Source organism: Chinchilla lanigera, unplaced genomic scaffold, assembly GCF_000276665.1.
Source record: "Chinchilla lanigera isolate Chin_1 unplaced genomic scaffold, ChiLan1.0 scaffold00127, whole genome shotgun sequence".
In the NCBI taxonomy this organism is placed as follows: domain Eukaryota; kingdom Metazoa; phylum Chordata; class Mammalia; order Rodentia; family Chinchillidae; genus Chinchilla; species Chinchilla lanigera.
The window spans coordinates 677,879-701,867 of NW_004955528.1; the positions used below are offsets into that span (position 1 = coordinate 677,879).

Below are 23,989 nucleotides of genomic sequence, written 5' to 3' on the forward strand. Positions count from 1 at the left end.
AGCCCCGCAGCCCGCAGGCGCCGCGCGCCCGGCTCTTCCGCGCGCTCTACGACTTCACCGCGCGCTGCGCCGCCGAGCTGAGCGTCAGCCGCGGGGACCGGCTCTACGCCCTCAAGGAGGAGGGCGACTACATCTTCGCATGCCGGCTCTCGGGCCCGCCCAGCGCTGGGCTGGTGCCCATCACCTACGTGGCCAAGGCTGCCCCGGAGACGCCTGCAGACCAACCGTGAGTACCTGCGCAGAGCCCGCCCCAGCGGGGCAGCGGGGGAGTAAGGCAGGTCCGGGTGAATCACCCGCAGGGCTTAGCTTCGGGGTGTTGCGTTTGTATCAGGATTCAGTTCGGGGTGCTCACTGGGCAGTTCCTGCTGGAAGGGCAGGGCTGGGAGGTGCCAGGTAAGATGGACACATGCTACCCTCAAGCTCCTGGCAGGGGCTTACTGCTCATGGGGCTGTGCAGGGCCCCTAGGGCTGGGCAGGGCATTAAACCAGGCCAGAGCAGAGTTCACACTCACCAAGCCTCCCCAGACTGGTTCAGGGGTGGAGCAGATGGCTTGTCCAGGTACATGGGCACAGGTGGAGAGAGCCCACCTTTTCCCCCAGAGCACTCTAGGTCCCCAGGGCCGCAGGGTCCACTGGCAGCAAGTGGCTTGTGTGGATGCCCGGACTGCACAGTAACAGCCTGTGCTCTGGGGCCGGGTGCTCCCCTAGATGTGTCCTTGGAGGTGCCAGGCTGCATAGCTCCGGGGTACAGGAAGGGCCGAGAACTCCTGCGTGCCAGCCCCAAGCTGGGCCCCGCTGTGCGGTGGACCCAGTGCAGAGGCCTCAACCGTTTGACCAAATCCTGGGATACGGCCCCTGCTTGCCTTTCAGCCCAGATAGTGTGGCCACTGCGATCCCACTGTCAGGAGGGGCAAGTCCTTCCTCAGGAGCCTCCTTCAGGAAGGGCCAGGGATCAGGGGCAGGTTGGAAGCTGGTGGGTAGCAGGTCCAGCCAAGTTGGGTAGGCTGCCCTGGGGACTGCCCTTGCTCTGGCACCCACTGGGCCTGAGCCCTGGGCCTGTCCTCTGCAGAGCATCTCAGATCTGAGCATCCTCAGAGCCACCTCCAGGGCCTTGGGGGCCATGGTGCTCCTGTATGCCAGGGGCTTTCCTGTTACAGGTGAGGCTGCAGTCGCAGGAAGCATTTCGAGGGGCTTCAGGCCTTTGCACCACACCTGCTGGCAGCTGTCATTGTGGGGAGGGGCCCACAGCCGCGCAGCTGTGGAAGCAGAGCCTGCATGGCTCGGGAGGCTGCTGGGTTGGCAGAAAGGCAGGGCAGGCGGGGGTCAGGCAGGGCTGCCATGGGGAAACTTAATGACTTCCTGGGCCTGGAGATGAAAGAGCTGCTTCTTCCGGAGCAGCAGCCACAAAGCAGCCCCGGGCCCCACACCCCAAGCAGAGACCCCAAGACACATCTACAACTCAGGAAACGCACAGGAGTCCAGCTGTGTCCCTCACAGGACATGATGTGGGGTCCAGGGAACAGCTGGGGTGTTGGAGGAAACTGCACTGGAGGCCCTTCCCTTACCACACCCTGACGGTGGGCCAGAAGGCAGGGGCTCTGGCTGCAGGAGGTGCCCAGCGGAGGGCAGACATCCTCACAGGCCTATGTCTCCAGCTCCTTAAATGAGCTTGCTTAGCCAAGGCTGCTGGCCAGCCAGGCCTCAGGGGCACATGCCCACCAGGGTCCAGCCATATACTTGACACTCCTCTCTCCAGTCTGCTTGCTGATGCAACTTCCCCTTTCTCAGGCCTGGGCCTCTGTCCACCCCTTCCTCCCTATCCCTGTCTCCAGCTGTGTCCACACCTCCCACCCAAGGCCAGCCCCCTGACCACACCACCGCTCCCCCTGGCCTCTGCTGAATGCACTGCTCTGTGTCACACTGCGAGTCCTCCAGGGCCCTTCCTCGCCCTGTCCCTAAATTGTGTCTGTGCTGCTTACAGTGTCCCCGCATTTGGGTGGATTAGGGGTTTGCTCACCATGCTGTCCTGCATGGCTGTGGTACCCTGGGTGGGGCTGGTGCCTCACTCCCTGCAAGGTCCCAGAAGTGAGGGGCTCGGGGTAAGGAGCTGGGCTAGGTGTGGAGCCTCGCCTGGGCCTTGGGCAGCAGAGACACACGCAATGGGGTGGCATGGGAACTGACTTTGTCTTCCCCCAAGAATGTCTCTGGCTTTTAGGTATGAGTGAGCCACATTTGGTGACCTAAATGGGTGGTCCATCTGGGTAGAGAGAGCAGGTGCGGGGCTCCTCATGTCTGGATGTCTGGGGAGTGGGTACCTAGGAGCCGCTGTCTCCCTAGGGGGAGGGAGGTCCCCAGCTCAGGAGGGAGCATCTCTGTGGATGAGGCCAGGGAGCTCAGGTCTGGCCTACCCCCACCTGGCCCTTCACAGCGCAGAGTACGAACCACTATACAATCACGGCGAGCCACCTGCAAGGCAGTACGCTTGGCCCTTCAGAGGGGTGCAGATGCTTTGAGCCTTCCCTCAGAGCACTTCCTTCCCCAAACCCCCTGCTGGAGGCACCCCGACCTCCTGGCCAGCCTGGATCCAGTGGCTTCCAGGGGCTTCCATCTCACCAGCTTCACAAGGCAGATGGACCCTGCCCGGCCAGGCAGCACCCACATCTTGCCTGGCCATATCAGCAGCCCAGCAGTGCTCCTGGAGCAGTTTGTTGGTGGACCCTATTTCCCTGTGGACCCTCTGCAGGGGTTAGAAAAGTTTCAGATTTGATGGATTCAGCGTAACTGTTAGCCCGTGGCTGGGGCTGGGGCCTCACAAGCCTGGTCATTTGCAGCAGGGCTCACAGACTGCCCATGGCCCAGGTGAGTAGACAGGCTCGCCTGCAGAGAGCAGCGTTCAGGTCACCTGGTGGTGGCTGGGTCAGCTCTGTGCTGGTCTTAGTGGCCCCTGAGGGGCCTTGAGGACAGCACTGGGACCTGAGATGCCAACCTGGGAACTAGCTCTGCTTCCCTGAGAGATGGCAAGACGGCTGGGGCCCAGGCTGGGCCAGGGTCCCACGGGGCTGGGCTTGTGCAGTGACCATATGCCTCCTGCTTTCAGCTGGTTCTTTAGTGGCATCAGCCGGACCCAGGCCCAGCAGCTGCTCTTGTCCCCTGCCAATGCGCCAGGGGCCTTCCTTATCCGGCCCAGCGAGAGCAGCCTCGGGGGCTACTCCCTCTCAGGTACTTGGGCTGAGACTGTCCCCTCCAGGGGGCACTTGCTTAGCCCCCACCAGGGCCGACACCCCGTCAATATGGCCCCTTACTCATGCCTGGCAGACACGCTGGTCACCCCACCTGCTTGTCCTGCCCTCCCTTCCCCTCCCTTCCTTCCCCTCCCTTCCCCTCCCTTCCCCTCCCTTCCCCTCCCTTCTTCCTTTCTCTTTCCTCCTCCCTTGCTCACTTATGCACAAACTCATTCATTCAACAAGAATCTATTAAGCACTCACTGTGTGCCCCAGGGCCCCTCTCTGCTCCTCTCTGCCCTGGCCTGCCCCGCCCATACCCCATGCTGCACACCACACTGGCCATCTCAGGGATCCTGCAACCTGTCAGAGCCAGGCCACCTGGGAGGTCAGGCTGGTGGTGTCTGTGCAGCCTGCCCCTGAGGCACAGTGTCCATCTCTGCTCCCACAGTCCGAGCCCAGGCCAAAGTCTGCCACTACCGCATTTGCACAGCGCCCAGTGGCAGCCTCTACCTGCAGGAGGGCCAGCTCTTCCCCAGCCTGGAGGCACTGCTCACCTACTACAAAGCCAACTGGAAGCAGATCCAGAGCCCCCTGCTGCAGCCCTGCAGGTCCCAGGTGGGCTACCAGGACCCCGTCTCAGTCACTCAGCCAGCTCTGGGGCCCAGCCCTAGCTTGCGTCCTGCATACTCTGTTGGGTCACCTCAGCTCCCTGCATGAGTTTTATCCCTCTGCAACTGACAGAGGAAGGATGGTGTGTGTGTGTGTGTGTGTGTGTGTGTGTGTGTGCGTAGTCTGTGTGTTGGGAGGTGCTACAGGGTGTGTCCAGCTCCAGGGTAGCAGGAGGAGGCAGAAGCCGGCCTGGGGGCGGCACCCACAGCTGCCGGAGGCCTCGAGGGCGGAAACTGTGGGAGGCGATGCTGATCCCTGATGCGTCCCAATCTCTGGGACTGTCCTCAACAAACCGGTGAGGGGGCCAGGGCAGCCGTCTGGTTTCTCTGGTCTCATAATACCAGCCGAGCCAGTGGCGGTAATGAGTACTTGTGGACGGACATCCGGCTCAGGCAGAGGCACCACTTAGGTCCCGAAGCAATTAGCTCCCACAGCTCTGGATCCGGCCCCCCAGATGGCGGTGCTGGCCTCCCCTTTATGTATTTTTGGTACCGGGAATTGAACTCAGGACCTGTGCTTGCCAGGCAGGTGCTGTGCCACTGAGCTATATCCCCAGCCCCAGCCTCCCCTTATCCCAGCCTGGGCCAGGTGTGCTGGGGCAGAGGTGCCGAGGTCTGCTGCTGGGCCCTGCCTGGGACAGATGGGGGCAGGGCCCTGCTGGACGTCCGCTCTGCCCAGCCCGCTCACTCTGCCAGGGGAGCAGCAGGCAGGGCACTGAACCCGTCCTCCCCACAGAAGCCCCTGGTGCAGGACAAGTGGGAGCGGCCACGCTCGGAATTTGTCCTTCGGAGAAAGCTGGGCCAAGGCTACTTTGGGGAGGTGTGGGAAGGCCTGTGGCTGGGCTCCGTGCCTGTGGCAGTCAAGGTCGTCAAGTCAGGTGAGGCTTTCCCTGCCCAAGTCCTCCAGCCGGCCTCGGCCCAGCACCCACCGCCCTCTGACCTCGGGAACTCCAAGGGCAGTCCTGGAGCAGAGTCCTCTCCTGCAGCTGACATGAAGCTGGCCGACCTCACCAAGGAGATTGAGGCTCTGAAGAGCCTGCGGCACCAGCGGCTCATCCGGCTGCACGCGGTGTGCTCCGTGGGGGAGCCTGTGTACATCGTCACTGAGCTCATGCGCAAGGGCAGCCTGCAGGCTTACCTGGGCAGTGAGTACCCCCTGCCCTGCAGTGGCCCAGGGAGGACAGCAGCCGCCCGTCAGGGCCTGGAGGTGTCTCAGGGCCTGTTTACATGACATGTGGCCCAGGCTACACATACTTGCCCCTGCCAGACCTCCAGCCAACAAGGGCTGGGATCTGGGGTCTAGGCCAGTCCTGGGCTTTGCTGCAGTCAGAGCCTTATGGTTCCAGGGCTGAGGCAGAGTCCAGGTGGGGGAAGGGATAGGTCCCATTTGGGTGACCAGCCTCTGTGTAATGGGACTGTGGAGCTAGCCAGCCTCAGGATGCCCAGCCCTTCTCTGGTCCTTCTCTGCCCCTGGTCTCCCTCGGGGTGTGAGCTGGCGGCCAGGAAGCAGGTTGCACTGGGTGCTTGTGGTGGAGTTGGGCACAGAGACGCCCTTTTCCCGCTGTGCTCACTGCAGCTGTGGCCTCCCTAGCATGCCAGCCGCACTCCAGCCTAGAGCAGACTGAGCCCGAGAGGGGCTGAGCTGCCCGTGCAGCACCCACCTCACTGACCTTAGCCCTGTGCCTTCCTGAGCCTGGCCCTCTGGCCCTTGGCCTCTGAGCCCTCTCCCCCTGCAGGCCCCGAGGGCCAGGGACTGAGCCTGCCTGTCCTGCTGAGCTTCGCCTGCCAGGTGGCTGAGGGCATGAGCTACTTGGAGGAGCAGCGCGTCGTCCACCGGGACCTGGCTGCCAGGAATGTGCTTGTGGGCGATGACCTCACCTGCAAGGTGGCTGACTTTGGCCTGGCCCGGCTACTAAAGGTCGGTGGGGGACGGTCCAGTCTTCTGAGCTGTGGGAGGGAGGGACCTCATTGTCTGCCCACTGCCAACCTCCCCTGTCCACAGGATGACATCTACTCCCCAAGCAGCAGCTCCAAGATCCCTGTCAAGTGGACAGCACCTGAGGCGGCCAATTACCGCATCTTCTCACAGAAGTCTGACGTCTGGTCCTTTGGCGTCCTGTTGTATGAAGTCTTCACCTATGGCCAGTGTCCCTACGAAGGTGCGCTCCTTGAGGGCATACAGGCCTCATCCGGGAAGTTGAGTCTGAGGGGGAGCACACACCCTGCCCTGGGAGTTGCTGGCCCTGGCTGTGGACTCCAGGCCCCAAGATTACTCCCTTGGGTGAAAGGGTCCAGCCAAGGCCAGCTAGGGATGCAGGAGGCTGGGTGTGGGAGGTCTCCAGAGGACCCTGGTTCTCTCACTGGCACCCTTCCTAGGGATGAGCAACCATGAGACCCTGCAGCAGCTCAGCCGTGGGTACCGGCTGCCCCGCCCAGCCGCCTGCCCGGTGGAAGTGTATCTACTCATGCTGGAGTGCTGGAAGGGCAGCCCCGAGGAGCGGCCTGCCTTTGCTGTGCTGTGGGAGAAGCTGGACACTGTGCACCAGCGCCTCCACCTGGGCCTCATGTGACTGGAGCTCTGGGCCCAGGGGAGCGCGGACTGCTGCTCTGGGCAGGGCATCTCCCAAGACAGTGCTTGCCATTAGCACACTGCGGAGGCCACACAGCCAGGAACCCTGCATCCTTCGTGCCTCTGGCTGTGGCTTCCTGGGCTGACATGGCTACACATGTGTGTCCCCATGTGTCCACGTGTGTGCCATGCTTGGCCCAGACACCCACCCGGACAGCAGAGGGGCTGATGACCTCAGCCCTGCGTTGCCGGCCTTCCTGGCATCTTCAGAAAGAGGGAAAAAGCACAGAAGTGGAGCTCGTGGAAGCTCTGGGGGAGGAGGCCCTGACAGCCTGCTGGCTGCCCCTCTTCTGAGCCTGCCTCCGCCTGGGCTTCCCTGACTCCCTCCCTGGGCCACGGAGGAGAGGCCCAGTTCCCACAGGTCACCCTGTGCTGTGGCTCCCAAGCAGACGCAGCAGCATGTTCCGTGCACCCACAGGGGCAGCACTGAACCAGGTGCATGCCAAACCCAGGTGCGTGCAGGCAGCACTCAACAAGTACACTCCGACTTAGCCGTGGGCACAGACATGCCACACCCGCCAGCTCCCTCCACCCAGAACTGGAGCTGGAGCAGATGGGCGTCTGTCCTGGTGCACAAAGGTGCACATCCCATCCAGGGCCCACGGTGCCAGAATGGCCACAGTCTCAGGACCTGGCAGAGGCAGGAGCCTGCCTGGATTTGGCTGGAGCTGGCAGGCTGGGACTGAAGCAGGCGGCTCCGTCAAGCCATAGGAAGGGCAGGCTGGGTGGGCAGCAGCTGCATTCAGCATTTCCGGGGCAGGACCTGCGTTTCAAAGTTAATTCTCAAGGTGAGCACCAGTTGGGAGGCAGAGCTTCCCAGATAGCAGATTGGAGGCAGGGAACGCAGGATGCAGTGGCATGCTGGCAACTAGGCAATAGGTGGCTCTCTGGTTAAAAAAAAAAAAAAAAAAAAAGCCCCAGATGGGCCACACTGTGGCTGTGACCCTTTGGGAACATGCAGTTGGCCTTTGATTACCCCACATGGGGGAAGAACTGAGGTGGCACTTTTGTGGCTCCTGGGTTGAGGGCTTGACCCCGCATGCTGCAGGGCTCAGGGGTGAGGGTCAGAGAGGGGACTGGTCATGAGGGCACCGACCACCTCTGTGGATGCACCACTGCAGAGCTCAGAGCTCAGTGGCCTGTCAGGCCGTGGGCGTGTGGCAGGAAGTTGGTCATGGGGGTGCCCCAGAGCAGCCTGGCCAAGGCCTGGGAAGGAGGTGGGCCAGAGCCTCAGAGGTGGCACAGCCCTGTGCAGGGCGTGAACCGTGGTTCACGTGGTTTGGTCTGAACCTCTGGAGGGTGTTTCCTGTCCCCCGCTCTTCCCTCCCCCTCAGACTCTGCCTGGGTGCCTGAGGCAGGCAGGTCTCTGCTGTATCCTTCACGATGATGTTTTCACCTTCAAGCAAGCCAGCCGTGGAAAGAAACTAAAACTGTGAACCAAAATAAATCTTCCTTCCTCTAAGCTTTTAGTGGCAGGTATTCTGCTCACAGAGCAGAGAGCTTATTCATACAGCTGTATGTGGGTGTTTTGTCCTGCAATGGGAAGGTGGCTTAATACAGGCACATAGGGGGTGGGGGTCTTTGTTCCCCCAAAGACCCTGCCTCCACCTTCCTAGGAGCCATCTAGCAGCTGTCTCTGGGAGGCTGGCTGTGGGAATAGGAAGACTGGCCTCCGCCCATTGTCCCCTAGAGGGAGTGGAGTTTAAGGTTGGTGCTGACACCAGTTTGTTCAGAGTCACTGACCACAGGCCTGGCTGTGGCTGACGTGGAAGGGAGCTTCTGCAAAGTGACCCAGGCAGGGGCGTGGATGGGAGGCCATGGCCAGCGGCAACACCTGAGGAAAGTGGTGCCAGCCGGGCTGCAGCTCCCTCTGGGGACAGCAGTGGACCCATGGGGCTCAGAGGTCAGGCCAGGAGCACCAGCCCACTGTGTGATGATGACAGAGTGGTTTAAGCTGAGCCTTCTGGGGCCACGCCTCTGCCTCACCCGTCCTGGGATGGCAGAGCGGAGGAATCAGAGAGGTGAGGCCTTTCCCTGAGTAGGGCAGGCCCGAGCTCCTCTGGAGCCCTTCCAAGTGCTGTCGGAGCTGCTGGGAGGGCGGCACATCCGCAGCTGAAAGGGCGCCCCCAGGAAGCAATGTGCAGGGCTGGAGGCCACCCAGCCACAGAGGCAGGTTCACCTGTGGGCCCTGGCGCGTTCCTGCATGTCTTGTCAGCCACAGGCTGAACTAGTTTGGCCCTCCTGGATCTCCAGGAGGGCAGGGACTTTCCTGCTTCCTGGTGTGGCTTAGACAGAAGCACCCACACAGGTCTACACCCAGGGACACACCAGGGCCCCTAGAAGAGTTGGCACCAGAGATGCTAGGCTTGCAGGCACTGGGCAGGCGGGGGCAGGTGGGGCTGCCCTGCACTCCTGGGGCCTGAGCTGCCCAGTGCCCATCTGCCCAGCACCCAGCCATCTAGCTCCCTCCCGCAGACAGCCCACCTCTGACCTCTGACTTCTGACCTCTGTGCTCGCCCGCCCCCAGCCTGGCAGGGACTGAACTGGGCTGGCCAGGACATTCTCAAATGATAATGGACAGTGCTATTATATCTCTTCTCAATGAAAAGTTTAGCTGGGAATGTATCTTAGTGGTAGGTAGGGCACTTGCCTACCCTGCATGAGGCCCTAGGTTCAGGCCCCAGCACCCCAAAAATTAAAAAAAAAAAAAAGAAAAGTTCAAAGGAACAAAGTTGAGGTGTGATTCCCCTGCCACTCACCCTCACCCCCACCCCACCCCACCCCCACCCTGGCCCCTGTGTGGGACATCATGGGTGGACACCGCAGCAGGGGCAGGGAGGAGGAAGCAGTCACCTGGAGAGAGGGAGGAAGTCTGGGTTCGGGGGGAGGGGCTGACATGGGGATCCCAGGCAGGGCTGTGGGGACCAGCGGGGAGGCGGGTGGCTGGCAGCCAGGGCTGAGGGAGGCTGGAGCGGTGCCGGGAGGCGAGGGGCCTCTGGAGGGCCAGGCTGCTCAGGCTGCTGGTGGTCTTCGGACGCCACCTTGTGTCCTGGAAGGGAGGCAGCTTCTGAGGGGTTGCTGAGGGCGCCCTGCAGCCAGTCTTCCCTCAGGCCCTGTGGTCCCCCTTGCTGTCCAGGGCTGCAGCTGCAGGCTGTTCTAGGGTGGTTTCTCCAGGACACGGGGACAGCCACATCCTCCCGTCTTGGGCAGAGTCACCAGCACCCCCACCTGCAGACATGAAAGCCTGGCCGGGGTGTGCCCACCCTTGGCCCGCAGGTCTCACCCCAAGGCCCTCCTACCCCCACGGTCCCCTCCCCAGGGTGGGTTCTGCAGCACCTGGTAGGTGGGTAGCTGCCCAGGGAAGTGGCTCCCCACACTGGTCAGTGGGTAGGGGGCAGGGATGACACCTACCAGCCCAGGGGAGAACGGCAGCTCCCCTCACTCTGTGGTGCTGGGCGCACCCTGCAGTGGGCCCACATCCTGACCACCTTCCCCCAGCTCCCCTCAGTGCCCATGCACACCCCAGGGCTCGGGTTCTGCTCACCCGTGCGTGCCCTCCGTCTGGGGGCTGTTCCTCCTCCCTCCCGGCTCCAGTCCAGCTGCATGGCCATGTGGCTTGCAGGTGAGCACCTGGCTGTGTGGACTCAGGTGGCATGCAGGACGGAGTCCATGGGTGCAGGGTGTGGCCAGCTCCTGCCTCCTCACAAGGAAGTGGGTGGAGACAGCTCATCAGGGACAGCCCTGCCCGCCCCTCCCAGTGCAGGTGCCCACAGGTGGCCCACACCTCCATCCTGCTGCTGCACTGCCATGGCGTCCAGGGGCCAGACCCACTCGGGGCCCAAGTACGTGGGCCTCTGGGACTTTGTGGCACGGACGGATGAAGAGCTGAGCTTCCAGGCGGGGGACCTGTTCCACGTGGCCAGGAAGGAGGACCAGTGGTGGTGGGCCGCCCTGTTGGATGACTTGGGCCAGGTCCTGGCAGAGGGCTATGTGCCCTACAACTACCTGGCTGAAAAGGAGACTGTGGAGTCTGAGCCGTGAGTGTGTCTGGGCTCCTGAGGCAGAGGGGGAAGGCAGCTCCCTGGCTGGCCTGGGGAGGTCAGGAGAGCTGGAGGTGCAGAGTCCATCTTCTCGCTTCCTGAGGCCGAGGCTGGATCCCCAGCTGGGCCCAGCCTCTGGACTCCACCCTCCCGGTACACAGTGCTGACTGGCCCATGATATTGCCAGACATCGGGGATAGCCCTTGGAGGTGAGGGGCCTCTCCCCTGTGACCCCGAGAGGACAGCAAGTCCAGGGTAGGCCTTGGGGGCACTGACCAGCGGTGGCAAAGTCTGTGAGAGTCCTAGGGCCTTTGGAGTGCGAAGTCTGCTCAGTGTGCAAACAGCCAGAACCAGACGTGCGACCTAGTTAGGGCAGCAGGAAGGGTGCTGGGGCAACCCGCAGCCTGTCGGGGTAGGTGTCTGTCCTTTCCTGACTCCGACCTGCTGTGCCTTGCTACCCACCTGGCTGGGCCCCCGTGGTCTTTGAGGAGCTCTAAGGGGCTGGCATGGGTTTGTCCACAGCAGCTGAAGCCCCGGGCTACTATGAGCTGGGCAAGGCCTGTGGGAGGGGCCCCATTGCCCATGCCCCTAAGAACCTTGACTCAGCAACCCCGAGTGCCTACTGCGTGCCGGGAACTTGAGTACCGTGTGCTGGGTGGGCCACAGCACTCCAGGCTGCCAGTAGGAGTCTCAGAGGCAGAAGCCCATCATGGGGACAGTGAGGGTGAGTGGGGCACAGGAGAGGCTGGCCCAGCTGGCCAGCACACAGGTGCAGAGGCCCTGGGGCCCTGAGTACCCAGCAGATGTGAGGTGGTGAGAGGCAGGAGACTTTCTGCTCTGCAGCGGCCAAGGGGCTGGAGGCTGAGGGTCCCTGCTGGGTGGTGGTCTCTGTGTGGGGCCTGTGTCCTGACAGCTCTGGAGGGAGCCGGAGACACCAGGCCAGAGCTGGGCACGGGCCCTGCATTCCAAAGCATAGGGCTCCTCCACATCTTGTGTCGAAGCCAGTGTGAGCTGGGCGTGGTGATGCACATCTGTAATCCCAGCACTTGGAGGCTGAGGCAGGGGGATCACAAGACTAAACCCAGTGTGGACAATTTACTGACTTGATACCCTGTCTCAAAAAAAAAAAAAAAAAAAAAAGGCTTGGGGTTGCGGCTCAATGTGCAAGGTCCTCCTTGGGTTCCATGCCCAGTGCTGCAAATGAAAAAGAAGCTGTGTACGCGTGCTTCCGAGTGAGAGCACGTGTGTGCAGTGCCCACCCTTCCTCCTCTGGTCACTAGGACCTTTCTTAGCATCCAGAGCCTGCCCTTTGGGACCCTCAGACCATGAAAGGCAAAGAAGGGGCCCCTTCAGGGCTGGGGACAGTGAGGTGGGCAACTTGGTCAGGGCTGGGGGCGGGAGGTGGCAGCCAGGATCGCAGGTGGGCACTGCAGTCAGGGCAGAGCAGGTATGGAGCTGGGTGGGGGTGAGCTCTGGCTCAGGCTGCCCCTCCTCTGCAGGTGGTTCTTTGGCCACATCTCCCGCTCCGAAGCAACACACCGGCTGCAGGCAGAGAGCAGCTCACCGGGCACCTTCTTGGTCCGGGTCAGCGAGAAGTCGGGTGCTGACTATGTTCTCTCTGGTACGGCCTTCTGGCTCATCCCCATCTGCCCATGCCTTGGTGGGCCTCTGTGTGCCCAGGTCCCTCTAGACACATGGTGGGCTGGGCCCGCTGACTGTGAGGTCCAGACACCTGGCTCTTGCTAGGAGTTCTGATCCCTCTGCATGGGTGTGGGCCACCCAGCATGGCTCTCTGTGGCAGAAGCCAGAGTGGAAAACCAGGGTGGCCCCTTTGGGGTTCTCTCCTGCCAGCCTTGCCCACAGCCCGTCTCATGAAGCACGGAGCCCATAAGTGCCCTGGCCTGGGTGTGAACAGTCCCTGCAGCGTGTGGGTGCCCCAGGTCTCAGTGTGGCCAGGGCTGCGGCAGACGCTGGGCACTGCAGCCTGGGGAGGGAGGGTCCACGAGTGGGCTGGCGGCTGCGGCGGGGCTGGGCTGCTGCTCACGTCTCCCTCTGTGTGCTGCCTGGCCCAGTGCGGGACTCTCAGGCCGTGCGGCACTACAGGATCTGGCGGCACGAGAGCGGCCGGCTGCACCTAAACGAGGCAGTGTCCTTCTCCAGCCTGGTGGAACTCGTGGACTACCACAAGGCCCACAGCCTGTCCCATGGCCTGCAGCTGACCGTGCCCTGCTGGAAGGTAGGGCCGCCCCCTGCAGGACTCGGGTGCTCAGGGTCGAGTGGGGGGATGTGCAGAGCAGGGGTGGGTTGGAGGCAGCCTGAAGCCCGGCCGGTGAGGTCAGCGCTGTTCCTAGCGGGTCCTGGCTCAGGAAGCCTGAAGGGAGTCACTGCCAGGGGGCCAAGGAGAGGCTGCGTCTGCGCACAGGACACGCAAGTCCTCCCCAGCTGGAGCATGGCCTTCTGCTTGAGACGAAATTGGGCTCCACGTGTGGGGTTCAGAGCAGGCCCTTCCGAGGAGGAGCCAGGCCACTGTTCTGCCCTGCCCCGTGCCCGTCCTGTCCCTCCAGCATGAGGCTGAGCCCCTGCCCCACTGGGCCAACTGGGAGAGGCCACGGGAGGAGTTCTCGCTCTGCAGGAAGCTGGGGGCCGGCTACTTCGGGGAGGTCTTCGAAGGGCTCTGGAAAGGCCAGGTCCGAGTGGCTATTAAGGTGATTTCCCGAGGTGAGTGGGGCTCTGCGTGACAATGTGCCCCTCCCTGAAATTCTGCCACCCAGCACCCACTGGGCACCGACATATTTTAACTTCATTTATTATAAAAGGGAACTTTAATTTCTTAATGAACTGGAAAGGCATTCAAATAAATAAATAGCTGGACATCTTGAAGAGTTCACCTAAAATTCCCCCAGGGGCCAGGGCCAGGTGCAGGAAGACCCGGGCAGTGTCTGGCTCAGGCAGGCGTGGGCAGGCAGGGTGTGGTGAGGTCCGCTGGGGAACCTGGGGTGCCCAGGGCCTGGTGTGGAGGCCCTGGCGGCATGGGTGGGTGCTGGGCCTGCGTGTTCTGAGCAGCTGGTGGGTGACAGGAGCATGGCTCCCCCGCCCCAGACAATCTCCTTCACCAGCACACCTTCCAGTCGGAGATCCAGGCCATGCAGAAGCTGCGGCACAAGCACATCCTGGCGCTGTATGCTGTGGCCTCTGCGGGGGACCCTGTCTACATCGTCACGGAGCTCATGCCCAAGGGGAGCCTGCTGCAGCTGCTGCGGGGTGAGTGGACAGAGGCCTCAGCCCCTCTTGGGGGCCAGGGTGATGCAGGCCGGCTGGAGGCCACGTGGACACACGCTAAGCCAAACTAGAGTGCAGATCACCCACCATGCCAGGCAGCGGGGAGCGCGCAGATGCACTCATCACTTTCCTAAGAAATGACTTAAGAGCTGCGTGAGGTGGCACACAACTGTAAACCCAGCCCTTGGGAGCTGAGGCAGGAAGAGTGCAAGTTTGAGGCCAGCCTGGGCTATAGAGCAAGACCCTGTCTCAAAAAACATCAATAATAATAATAATAATGGAAGTAAAGAGAAATGACTTAAAATATGATAAACCCAACTGCTCATTGTAAAAGTTAAGAAACCACGGAGAAGAACAGCACTGGCTGCGGTGAGGTCCTCCTGGAGCCCTCAGCCTTCTTTGTGGTGTCTGAATATGCATGGGCACATGCATGCAGGCTTACACACGTGTGTGCTTACACACTCACCTGTGCACATGCACACACACAAACCATCTCACCTGGGAATCTCCAGGGTTTCCTTCAAACCAAAACTAAAACCACTGCCAGCGGAGATGCATAATTTCAGATACTGAAACAAGGAAGTGTGTACTGCAGGGTGAATGACATCTGTACCCGTCTGTGTGCCTAGGGACGGATGTACACGTCACTAATATTTGGAACACTGAAATGTGACATCTTGTAGCCTGCACTTTTCACATAATAAATTAGCTGATCATCACATCACTTTCCATGGGATTAGCTATTCTTAGCAGATGAGATGCACTGTCCATTGGCACACGGGTGCACTGCGGCCACCCAGCCCCTCGCCTGCTGCTGAGCCCGTGGCGGGGTGGTCAGTGGTGTAAGCAGCACCTCTCTCTGCGTTTGGAGTGTTTCTGCTGTCAGAGGGTGCCTCACAATGCTCTTGACTGTAAGTACAGACGGCTGGGCTGGCCCACTGACCCAACTTTAAACTCGGTGGCTGCCCTTTGCTGCAGTCAAGGAGGAGCTGGAGCCTGCAGAGTCAGCGGCAGATGTGGACTTGGTCCCGGCCCGCCCAGCCAACCCTGGCCTCTGCTCATCCCACAGACTCTGAGAAGCAAGCCCTGCCTGTTTCCGAACTGGTGGACATTGCATCACAGGTGGCCAAGGGCATGTGCTACCTGGAGTCACAGAATTATATCCATCGGGACCTAGCTGCCAGAAACATCCTCGTGGGGGAGAACAACACTTGCAAAGTGGGAGACTTTGGGCTGGCCAGGCTCATCAAGGTAGGGCAGCAAAGCCGACCTGGGGAAGAGGGGCTCCGGACAGGGCGACGGTGACAGGAGAGGCGTGACCCGTCCACATCTCCCTGGTGCCCTTCACCCTCACACCGGCCCACTGGCGGCCTCAACTCCCTGTTCCCCCCCCCCGCCACTGGACTCCCTGCCCGAGTCTCAAGGAATGGGCCCCTCTGACGCGTTGGTTAGCAGAGCTTCTGGTGGCAGCAGGCGTGGGTCAGACGGCATCAGAGCACTGTGGCTGCACCTAGGCCCACCCAGACTTCTGTGCCTGGCCGTCCATGTGGCATGCACATGGGCTGCGGGACACAGGCAGCCTGACACACTGTCTGATTGCAGGAGGACATCTACCTTTCCCACAACCACAAGATCCCTTACAAGTGGACGGCCCCTGAAGCGCTCTCTCTAGGGCATTACTCCATCAAGTCTGACGTCTGGTCCTTTGGGATCCTTCTCCATGAGATTTTTAGCAGGGGTCAGACACCCTATCCAGGTACGGCCCCAGAGCAGCCCTGATGACGGGCAGACAGTGCAGTAGAGAGGGGGCAGGTCCTCAGTGGCCGCCAGGGACAATGGGAGGAGCTTCCTTGGGGGCCTCCCCTGAACAGTCCACTGAGCATCCATCCACTCCCATGCCCAGTCACCTTCTGTGGCCGCTGCTCATGGGAGAAGCGAGCATGCCCAGGACATGGTGGTGGCAGCTGCAGGGAAGGCTTCCTGGCAGGGGCAGCAGCAGCTGGGTTTCTGGGGTGGAGGTTGGGCACTAGCCTCCCCGAAGTCCCACACCTTTCACCCACTGGCCACAGGCATGTCCAACCATGAGGCCTTCCTGAAGGTGGATGCCGGCTACCGCATGCCCTGCCCCCTGGAGTGCCCACCCAATGTGTACAGGCTGATGTGTTCTTGCTGGAGCAGGGACCCGGAGCAAAGGCCTTGCTTCAAAGCCCTGTGTGAGAAACTCTCAGGCCTTGCCAGGTATGAGAACCTGCTCTGAGCCGCCTCGGGGCCAATAGAGAGGCCTGGGCCACCATCCTGGGCCTCAGTCAAGGGCATGCACTGTCCTCTGGCTTACTGAGATGGTGGGGCAGGAGCCACACGGCACACCGTGGAAAAGAGAAAACAGCAGAAGCAGGGGGCCCATTGCCCACCCCCTCGAAGCAGGCGCAGCCCCGCTCGCTGGCCTCCTCTCCAGTCCTTCTCCCAACAGGCGACAGGTAGGGGGAGGATGACCTGAGCCACAGGACTTGCTGAGTTCTTGCCAGCTTGCTGCCTTGGAGCCTGCCTCCCAGCCCATCGCTCCTCCAAAGGGGTTACTGCTCCTTTGGGTTTTCGTTCCCAAGGTCCAGTCGCGTAAGTCTCACACAGAAGGACTCCGACTGCTTTTCTTCCGTTAACCTGTCCCTGTTGGAACGATCTCACTGTGAAGCTTGCAAGAGCAAGGAAAAGATACTAACTTTTCTCCCTATGTTTTCCGGGGCCCAAAGAGGGGAGGCTGAGACACCCACTTGCCTCAGAGTTGCAGAGGAGACAGCGGGGACAGGGGGTTCTTTCCTGACTTCTGCCCATAGTGTTCAGTTGGCAGAGGAGGTAGAAAACGTGTTCCTCTTTCCAAATCCAGCTAGCAGGAGGAAATGCTGACAGTCTGGTTCTGGTGCCCATGGCCCACACTGCAGCCATGGCCCCTCTGTCCTGGGAGCCTGTCTTTGGAAGTCAGAACATCTTTTTGGTCCCTGCCAGCCAGAGGCTGTGTCGAGCCGGGGCCCCAGCTTCGCTGCCTGTGGCCACAGCAGTCTCCTCCTCCTCACACTGTCTGGGGATGCAGATCCAACCTCCCACTGCTCATTCAGCAACTCTCGGCTGTGATGATGCCGTAAAGGACTTCCGAGTTTGATCTTGCTGGTGAGAGGGCTCTGGTTTCAAGGAAGAAGAAAAGGAGCCCAGCGGTGCCAACAGTACTTGCTGCTCGTCCCAGTGAAAGCTCCTAAGGAACACTTGAAAGACTCTTCGAGCTCGCTAGTCAGAGGCCAGCCTGCCTGGGGGCCTACGTTTGGGCTGCAGTGTGATCTCTGAGGCCTCTCTTCCCGCACTGGACTGCTTCGGCCCTCTAGTCCCGCGGAACAGAGCTCTGGCCGTCCTTGCCCTCTCCTCTGGAGCTTATGGGCTCCCCCGAGCTTTCCCCTCCCCGCACCTCTGTGTCATCCCTCCCGGTCCTCAGACCCTTCCTGTCCCTCTCCCTACAAGCTCCTCATGCACTCAGACCTCAGGACACGTGTTCGCTAGAGGCCCGGGGTCCCCAAAAGCTGCTGAGGCTGATGAGGAAAGAAGTGAGTGGAGGTGGGCACAACGACCTCTCCAGACGGCTCCCAGCCATGGAAGCGGTCAACGGCCTCCCTGTCACAGACCTCCAATATTCGGCAAATACACCCAGACTCCCCCTCTTGAGAAAAGCATTTTCTCTGTGCCTTTGAGATGAAAAATTTCTGCCCTCTCTAAAACCTGATAGTTACCTCTTGGAAACACAAACTTCAGGGAAGTGACTGTCATTGGAGAACACAAAAGGAACTATTTGGAAACTGGGGGAATGAAAAATCTTAGAAGTGTTTTTTTTTTTTGGCATAAACCAATTAAATCTGTATAATGATAAATAATAAATTGTTGCACTCCCCTTTCAAATGCAGCTGAAAAATGACAGGAGAGAACAATGTGAACCTTCTATTGCCAGAATTATCCCCCATTAAGTGAGCAGTGGTTGATACATTTACATGTCGAGGAAATTATGTATATAACACTGCAAAAACCCATGAAAAAGAGTAAGTGTGTCCATTTCTGCTCAGGATGTCCCTGCACTCCCGAGCTCCACTGTTATCCTTGTGACTCCAAAACGTACAGCTCCTACTATCCCTTTCCTTCCTCATTAGAAGTCTTCCTCCAAACATCAGCAGTACTACGCTGAGCCTCTCATTCTTGGATTTGGATAAAGACACAAATAGAAAGAAACCATGTTCCCGCTTTGCTGACTTGGGACTAAACATTCTGAAAAGGGGGCTGTGGGCTCTGCGGGAATCTGTCTGTGGAGACGTGCATGCTGGTGCACACAGTTGTAGTGTGGCATCTGCCCACCTCCTGAGGGCATTAGCAAATTAATTTACAAAATGCCTTAAGTTCTATTTAGATTGACCTAGAGATAAATAAGTGCTCATATTATTCTGAAACTCAGAAATATAGAAACTAAGTCAAATGTTCCCATGACCTGGAACTATCTTTGGTAAATAAAACTAATTTTAAGAATGTTGGTGGGCTGGGGATATAGCTCAGTGGCAAAGGCGCCTGTCTGGCAAGTGCAAGCTCCTGAGTTCAATTCCCGGTTCAAAAAAAAAAAAAATGTTGGTAAAATAAAAATAGGAATGCTGGGCAGGGGATATAGGTCAGCAGCACAAGCACCTGACTGCCAAGTGCTAGGTCCTGAGTTCGACCCTCAGTACCAAAAAGACAAAAAAACAAACCACATACAAAAATAGGAATGCCTTCAAAATTGTATTAACTACAATGCAGATAAGCTTTTTTTTCTACCTGGGTTTAGTCAACAAGCTTATGTTAATTTTACTGGATGTTTAAGATCATAAAACTAGCAGGGTGTGCGGTGCGTGCTGTTCCCTTGGAAGGCAGAGGCCGGAGGACCCTGAGTTCAGGGCCAGCCCAGTCTGCACATGGAAACCTTGTCTCAAAAGCAAAGTCTAACCCAAGAGCTGAACGTGCAGGAGAAGGAGAGGAAGCGAGGGTGGGAAGGGTAGACGGTATTTCTACAAATGACAAAATGGTGCCCGTGACGTGAATGCTGGGGTCACAGTTCACAGGTGCTTACTTCCTAGTTTTCACTAGAAACTATAAATAACACATGTAATTAACCATCAGAAATAACACAGGAGGGGCTGGGGATTTAGCTCAGCGGCAAAGCGCCTGCCTGGCAAGCACAAGGTCGTGAGTTCGGTTCCTGGTACCGGAGGAAAAACCAAAAAAAAAAAAAAAGAAGTAACACAGGACACAAGTCTGTGTGTGAAGTATACAAGGAAAATGAGGCAAAGTTGTAAGATATACAGGAGAGGTTTAAGGTATAAAGGATGTTTCAGCAACTACTTCATGAAGAAGTTAATTCTACATTAAAATAAAATGGCTGACAGAATATGAACAAGAAAAATGTAGGAAGAAAAAAAAGCTGATGGATTTTTTTTTTAAAAAAGATACAGTGTCTGTGGAAAGGGAATCTTCTCTCACATATTTAAAGCTGACTAAAATTGCATGGGCTTACAGATAAGGTTCTTAAAATTAGCTTTAGCATTAACAGTACACTGGTACAAAACTGGACTTTGGCATCATAAAAGGCTCTTCCCTGTCTTTTAGGTACTCAGCCTAGGAAACAAAGATTGTGCTTCAACATAATTTCTTGTGTTTTATGTATCTTTTAGTAGGTCTTTTCACTACTGAAAGACCTTACTATTAAAAGGGCCAAGTTTTGTTCATAACTATGAACTGGAATTGTCTCGAAAGATGGTGTCATCTTATAAAAAGGGAAATGAAGCTAGATTTGATGTGTTAATATTTAGGAAGCAGTCAATAAAGCAATGCTCACTTCCTTTGGGTTATGTTTATGGGTGTTGGTATGAGTGTTGCTCAAATCGTATAAAACTCCTAGAAATTGGTAGGTCCTGGTATGCAACCAGGCATCAGTTATTACTGTAAAATGCTGCATGAGACAGAAAGAACCAAAAGTCATTGTCAAGTGCACCATTAGTAAAACTTCATAATCATGACTCTAAGTATTTTCTTGTTCACTCTTATTTTACTTTGTTAAATTATAGCATTTGCAATCAGCTATAGTCCCAAATTACTGCTCCTTCAAGGACTCATGGAAGACCAACAGGTGCAAAGAAACAGGTTTCTGTTCACCTAAGGGACCCCCCACCCCCGGCCCTGGTGAGAGGTTCTAGAACCCAGTGAAGAGACAGAGGGGCTTGCTGTTATTCCAAAGTCAGTCAGAACAAGAATTCACTGCCTGGGACTCACTGAACTGATGAAGCCAATTCACTTTTTTTTTGGTGCTGGGAATCGAACTCAGGACCTTGCGACCTTGCAACCCTGCGCTTGCCAGGCAGGCGCTTATGCTGCTGAGCTATATCCCCGGCCCGATAATTCACTTTTTAAAACTGCTGGTTCTTTGGCTGGAGAGGTAGCTCAGTGGAAGTGAGCTCGCTTAGCATACCATGCCCTGGCTTTAACTCCCTGGCCAAGCCCTGCTGGTGGACTAGAAATTGTAATATATGCCTTTGTGAGCAAAGATGAAACAATCTTTCTCCCTCTTCCTGACCCTTTCAGAATTCACAAGCTATTACTAATCTTATTTTAATGGCAACATAGTTACTTGCACAAGTTCTACAAGAATTTGTTTTCCTTGTAATAAGACAACTAGAAACACTAGCTGCATTACTGCCACTGCAATGTCCTGTTTTCAGACTAGGTTAGAACTAAGGTGGACTTCACATGGAATAAAGGCCCTTGGAAGAATGGCCGGGTACCTCAGTACATGACTGTCTTAATGGAAAGGATGCTGCATCACACAAGCCCAGGAAGCCTGAGATACTTGGAGCAGGAACTGGAAAAGGGAAAACTTACCCAAGTGAGACACTGCAGGCAAAATCTGGTGGTGTATGCTACATGGCTTCCGAGCCTCAAGGACCTTTTTTTTTTTTTTTTTTAATTTTCTTGAGACAGAATCTCATTGTGTAGCCCAGATTGTCCTCAAACTTGTGATTTATGACACTCAGTCTCAAGAAATGTTTATAAGTCTGAAATTCCACGTGAAGTTGCAGCAAGGCACACCCAGTGTGGGTCATCTACTCCTGCTGCACTTATGTAAGTAACCAGGCCACACTTTAAGAGACAAGATTTATTTAGGTAGCAATTCAGCCCTCCTTTGATAGAAATGGAGGACTTGGGGAGAAACGGGGCTTCAGGACTGCACTGCACTGGCACTGGCCAGTCCTGATGAGTCGGCTTTTGCTGTCAACTCACCTGCAATCCAGACTGAAGCCTGAGCTCATTCCCTCCAACACCTGGCTACCACTATGATTTCCGGCTTTTTTTCCACCCATCCAAGCTGGAATCACTAAAAGTGGGAACTGCCCTTTTCCTGGGGCCCTGTAAACTACAGTTGGGCAACTGGTAAACACTCTAGGGGCCACTGCAACTCCCACAGGGGACCTCTGCGGCATTCCAGCTGCAGATCAAAGCACTATCATAGGCTCCTGCCTGCCTCACCCACCTGTCACAGGCCCAATCTCAAGAAATCCCATGTGGTTGCCCTCACTCAACACCTGACTGGATACCTCACACAGGACCCAGCTTCAGCGGAAGCCCAGCACATCAGGAAACAAGACAGGTCTGTTGCCCTCTCACTGCACTGACCTGTTCCCAGGTCTGACTTGGACAACTTACTCCACCCACCAACCGTTCCCAGACTGTGAAACTTCATGGGGAAGTTCCCAACAGGGGAGTGCCAAGGGGCAGACGACAAGCAGCAAACAGCCTGTCTCATAAACAACCAGCGGAAGCAAGATGGCCACACTCCCTGCCGGCTTCCTTCCTGGAGCAGGCCACAAAGCACAGGAGAGCCAGCTTCTGGCCTTCTTCCTTTCTCGCAGAAGACCACCCTGTGAACAGGTCCAGTCCTATACCCAAAGCTAGAATTCAAAAAGCTTCAGATTCTCAAGTGCTTTGAGTTTTGGAGCATTTAGGATTTTGAATTTCCAGATCAGAGATGCTTAACCAATAGTCAATGCAACTATCCCAAAATCCAAGTCTAGGTTTTGACATCTCAAGCATTTCTGGTCAAGTATCTTGGGTAAGAGCTAGAGATTCTCCTGCGGTTTTCTGTCTCCATGCTCAGGACCCTGTGTCATGTAGAATTTGTATCATCTGTATGAACTTGTATGCTTATCTCTCCTCAACTGTCGTTTGTGCCAAGGATCTCTGGAGTGAAGCTTTGTGGGGATCCCAGGGAGCAGCTCCATGTCAGGCTGCCTCAAGACCATTAAAAGTGCCCCTCTGGCCACACATCGGTCCCCTCCTGAGGCAGGAGGGCTTGATGCAGGGTGAGGGCTGAGGTTGCGCCAGCGAGGACATCAGCTCCCAGATAGCGTGCAATCCTGGCCCAACACTGCACCCTCAGCAGCTGACTCCAACCCTGAAGTACTCTGGAGCAGACCCATCCTTGGTCCTAACCAAAAGCCTATCAGTTAAATCAAGAGGAAGCCTGAGCCCGTGCCCGGGAGGTGAGTGTGGTAGGGCCTTAATTCTGACCAGACTCTCCCTTCACACCCAGGCTCCCTGCTCAACCCCTAGCGTTTGCGGACAACAGTGCAGAGGAGGCAGCAGGGTGAATGGGCAGTGGACATCCGCTGGGTGCTGCCCAGGACCCAGGCAGCTGTCCCAGCATCCTGCTCAGAGAATCAGCAGCTCTGGAGGTCTTGTGGGGACACTGGCTAGAAGTAACAAGTGGGGCTCAGCACACCCCTTGAAGTACCATCCCCCTCAGGCATCCACCCCAGGTAGGAAGGGGCCTCCTCGCTTAGGAGTGAGTGAGGCTCCCCACTCCGCAGGCCATCTGGATATCAAGGGAATCAGGCGAGTGGCTCAGGCTGCACGGAGCTTTCCACGGACCTTCAGCTATTTATTTCATAGTGGGGCAGGGTGGCAGAAAGGCCTAAGGAAATCCACCATGGCCCTGGCCCCACTAATGAGGCCCCTCCCACCCTGCTGGCCTCAAGCCACTCTCCCTTTCTTCTGACCTGCAAGCTGGGCACCTGTGATAGGAAGGCCCTGAGTGTCCTGAGGCCCCTACCCCTTAGCCTGTCCTTAGTCCTGCCCACCCCATCTCCCTCCCTGGAGCTAAGGAGGGCTCTGTCAAGGGGGTCCTTCAAGAGAGGCTGGGTTCCCTCCAGCTGAGGGCTCCTACACTCACAGGGAGAGCTCCAGCCTCCCCGGTGGCCAATTGCAGTTCAGGTTGTGCGGTGGAGGCACCTGCCCTCCCAGGCACCCCACCCCTTGCCCAGGACACCTCACCAGATGTCAGGAGGCCCCCAGGGAACAGGACCAGCCCCCAACAGGAAGTGAGGCCAGCAGGGACTCAGTAACATCTGACACACCATCCGGGCTGTGGCTGCTTGCAGTTTATTTCGTGCTGTAGGAGAGTTAGGAGAGCTCAGTGCAGCCTGGAGAGCAGAAGTCTCTAGCCTCTTGCTGGTGGCTGGTGTTCTGGTGTGTTCACCTGCTGTAGCCTGCCTAGTCTACAGGGTGGGGTCGGTGGGCAGGGTTCCAGCCTGGCAGCTGGGAAACCTGGGCTGGTGGCACGGCCAGGTTAGGACGAGGGCCTGGTGTTGGCCTGACTGGCCTGGCTGAGCGGCTGCTTCCTTGCGGCTTCTGAAGCCAGGCCACCGGGGACCACGCTGCTGGGAGCCTGCGGGGACTCCGGGCTGGAGAGAGGACGGGTCAGTGGGTCGGAAACTGCCTCCCTTTCACCCTCAACCCAGCCCGGCCCGGCCCGCCCCCGCCCCGGGAGCGGGTGCACTCACTGCTCCGCGGACTCCAGAACTGTGGCCATGAACGGGGCAGTGGGCTTCCCGAAGAAGAAGCTAGCCCACCAGTGACCTGGGTCGGCCTTGGGGAGACCTGAAGGCAAGAGTGGGGTGACGACACCGTCGCCCAGGTGCGGCCCCACGCTCCCCCCACGGGAGTGGGCGCCAGCCGCGCGCGGAGGGCCCCGCGCTCACCCGGGTGGTGGGGGATGGCCTCCCCGGGGTACTCGGCGCTTCCGCAGGAGCTGCTGCTGGACGC

The 23,989-nt window shown here is 58.1% G+C and overlaps 3 protein-coding genes and 1 long non-coding RNA gene across 4 annotated transcripts in view; 2 read left to right on the forward strand and 2 right to left on the reverse strand.

The window, feature by feature from the left end:
- Srms (src-related kinase lacking C-terminal regulatory tyrosine and N-terminal myristylation sites) overlaps window positions 1-8,025 on the forward strand; it is a gene marked incomplete in the record, with an annotated part of 8,572 nt that extends 547 nt beyond the window's left edge. The window contains 8 exon segments of the mRNA XM_013507512.1: window positions 1-226; window positions 3,098-3,219; window positions 3,673-3,839; window positions 4,629-4,770; window positions 4,879-5,037; window positions 5,629-5,810; window positions 5,895-6,051; window positions 6,269-8,025. Of these exon segments, the coding sequence (XP_013362966.1) occupies window positions 1-226; window positions 3,098-3,219; window positions 3,673-3,839; window positions 4,629-4,770; window positions 4,879-5,037; window positions 5,629-5,810; window positions 5,895-6,051; window positions 6,269-6,462 (1,349 nt within the window).
- A 1,059-nt stretch (window positions 8,026-9,084) lies between these two features.
- On the reverse strand, window positions 9,085-10,152 carry LOC106147220. The gene is made up of 2 exons (XR_001231994.1): window positions 10,066-10,152; window positions 9,085-9,749 (listed from the first exon to the last, which is right to left on the reverse strand). It is a non-coding gene; the product is annotated as an uncharacterized LOC106147220 (long non-coding RNA).
- Ptk6 (protein tyrosine kinase 6) lies at window positions 10,118-17,718 on the forward strand. Its single transcript, XM_005409962.2, has 8 exons — window positions 10,118-10,558; window positions 12,061-12,182; window positions 12,634-12,797; window positions 13,126-13,279; window positions 13,661-13,822; window positions 14,910-15,091; window positions 15,443-15,596; window positions 15,910-17,718. The coding sequence occupies exons 1-8, from the start codon at window positions 10,125-10,127 to the stop codon at window positions 16,095-16,097; spliced, it is 1,560 nt and encodes a 519-aa protein (XP_005410019.1). The 5' UTR covers window positions 10,118-10,124; the 3' UTR covers window positions 16,098-17,718.
- A 5,585-nt stretch (window positions 17,719-23,303) lies between these two features.
- The window catches only part of Ppdpf (pancreatic progenitor cell differentiation and proliferation factor), a gene marked incomplete in the record, with an annotated part of 16,856 nt that continues 16,170 nt past the window's right edge, over window positions 23,304-23,989 (reverse strand). Inside the window, 3 exon segments of the mRNA XM_013507430.1 lie at window positions 23,304-23,628; window positions 23,728-23,824; window positions 23,926-23,989. Of these exon segments, the coding sequence (XP_013362884.1) occupies window positions 23,514-23,628; window positions 23,728-23,824; window positions 23,926-23,989 (276 nt within the window).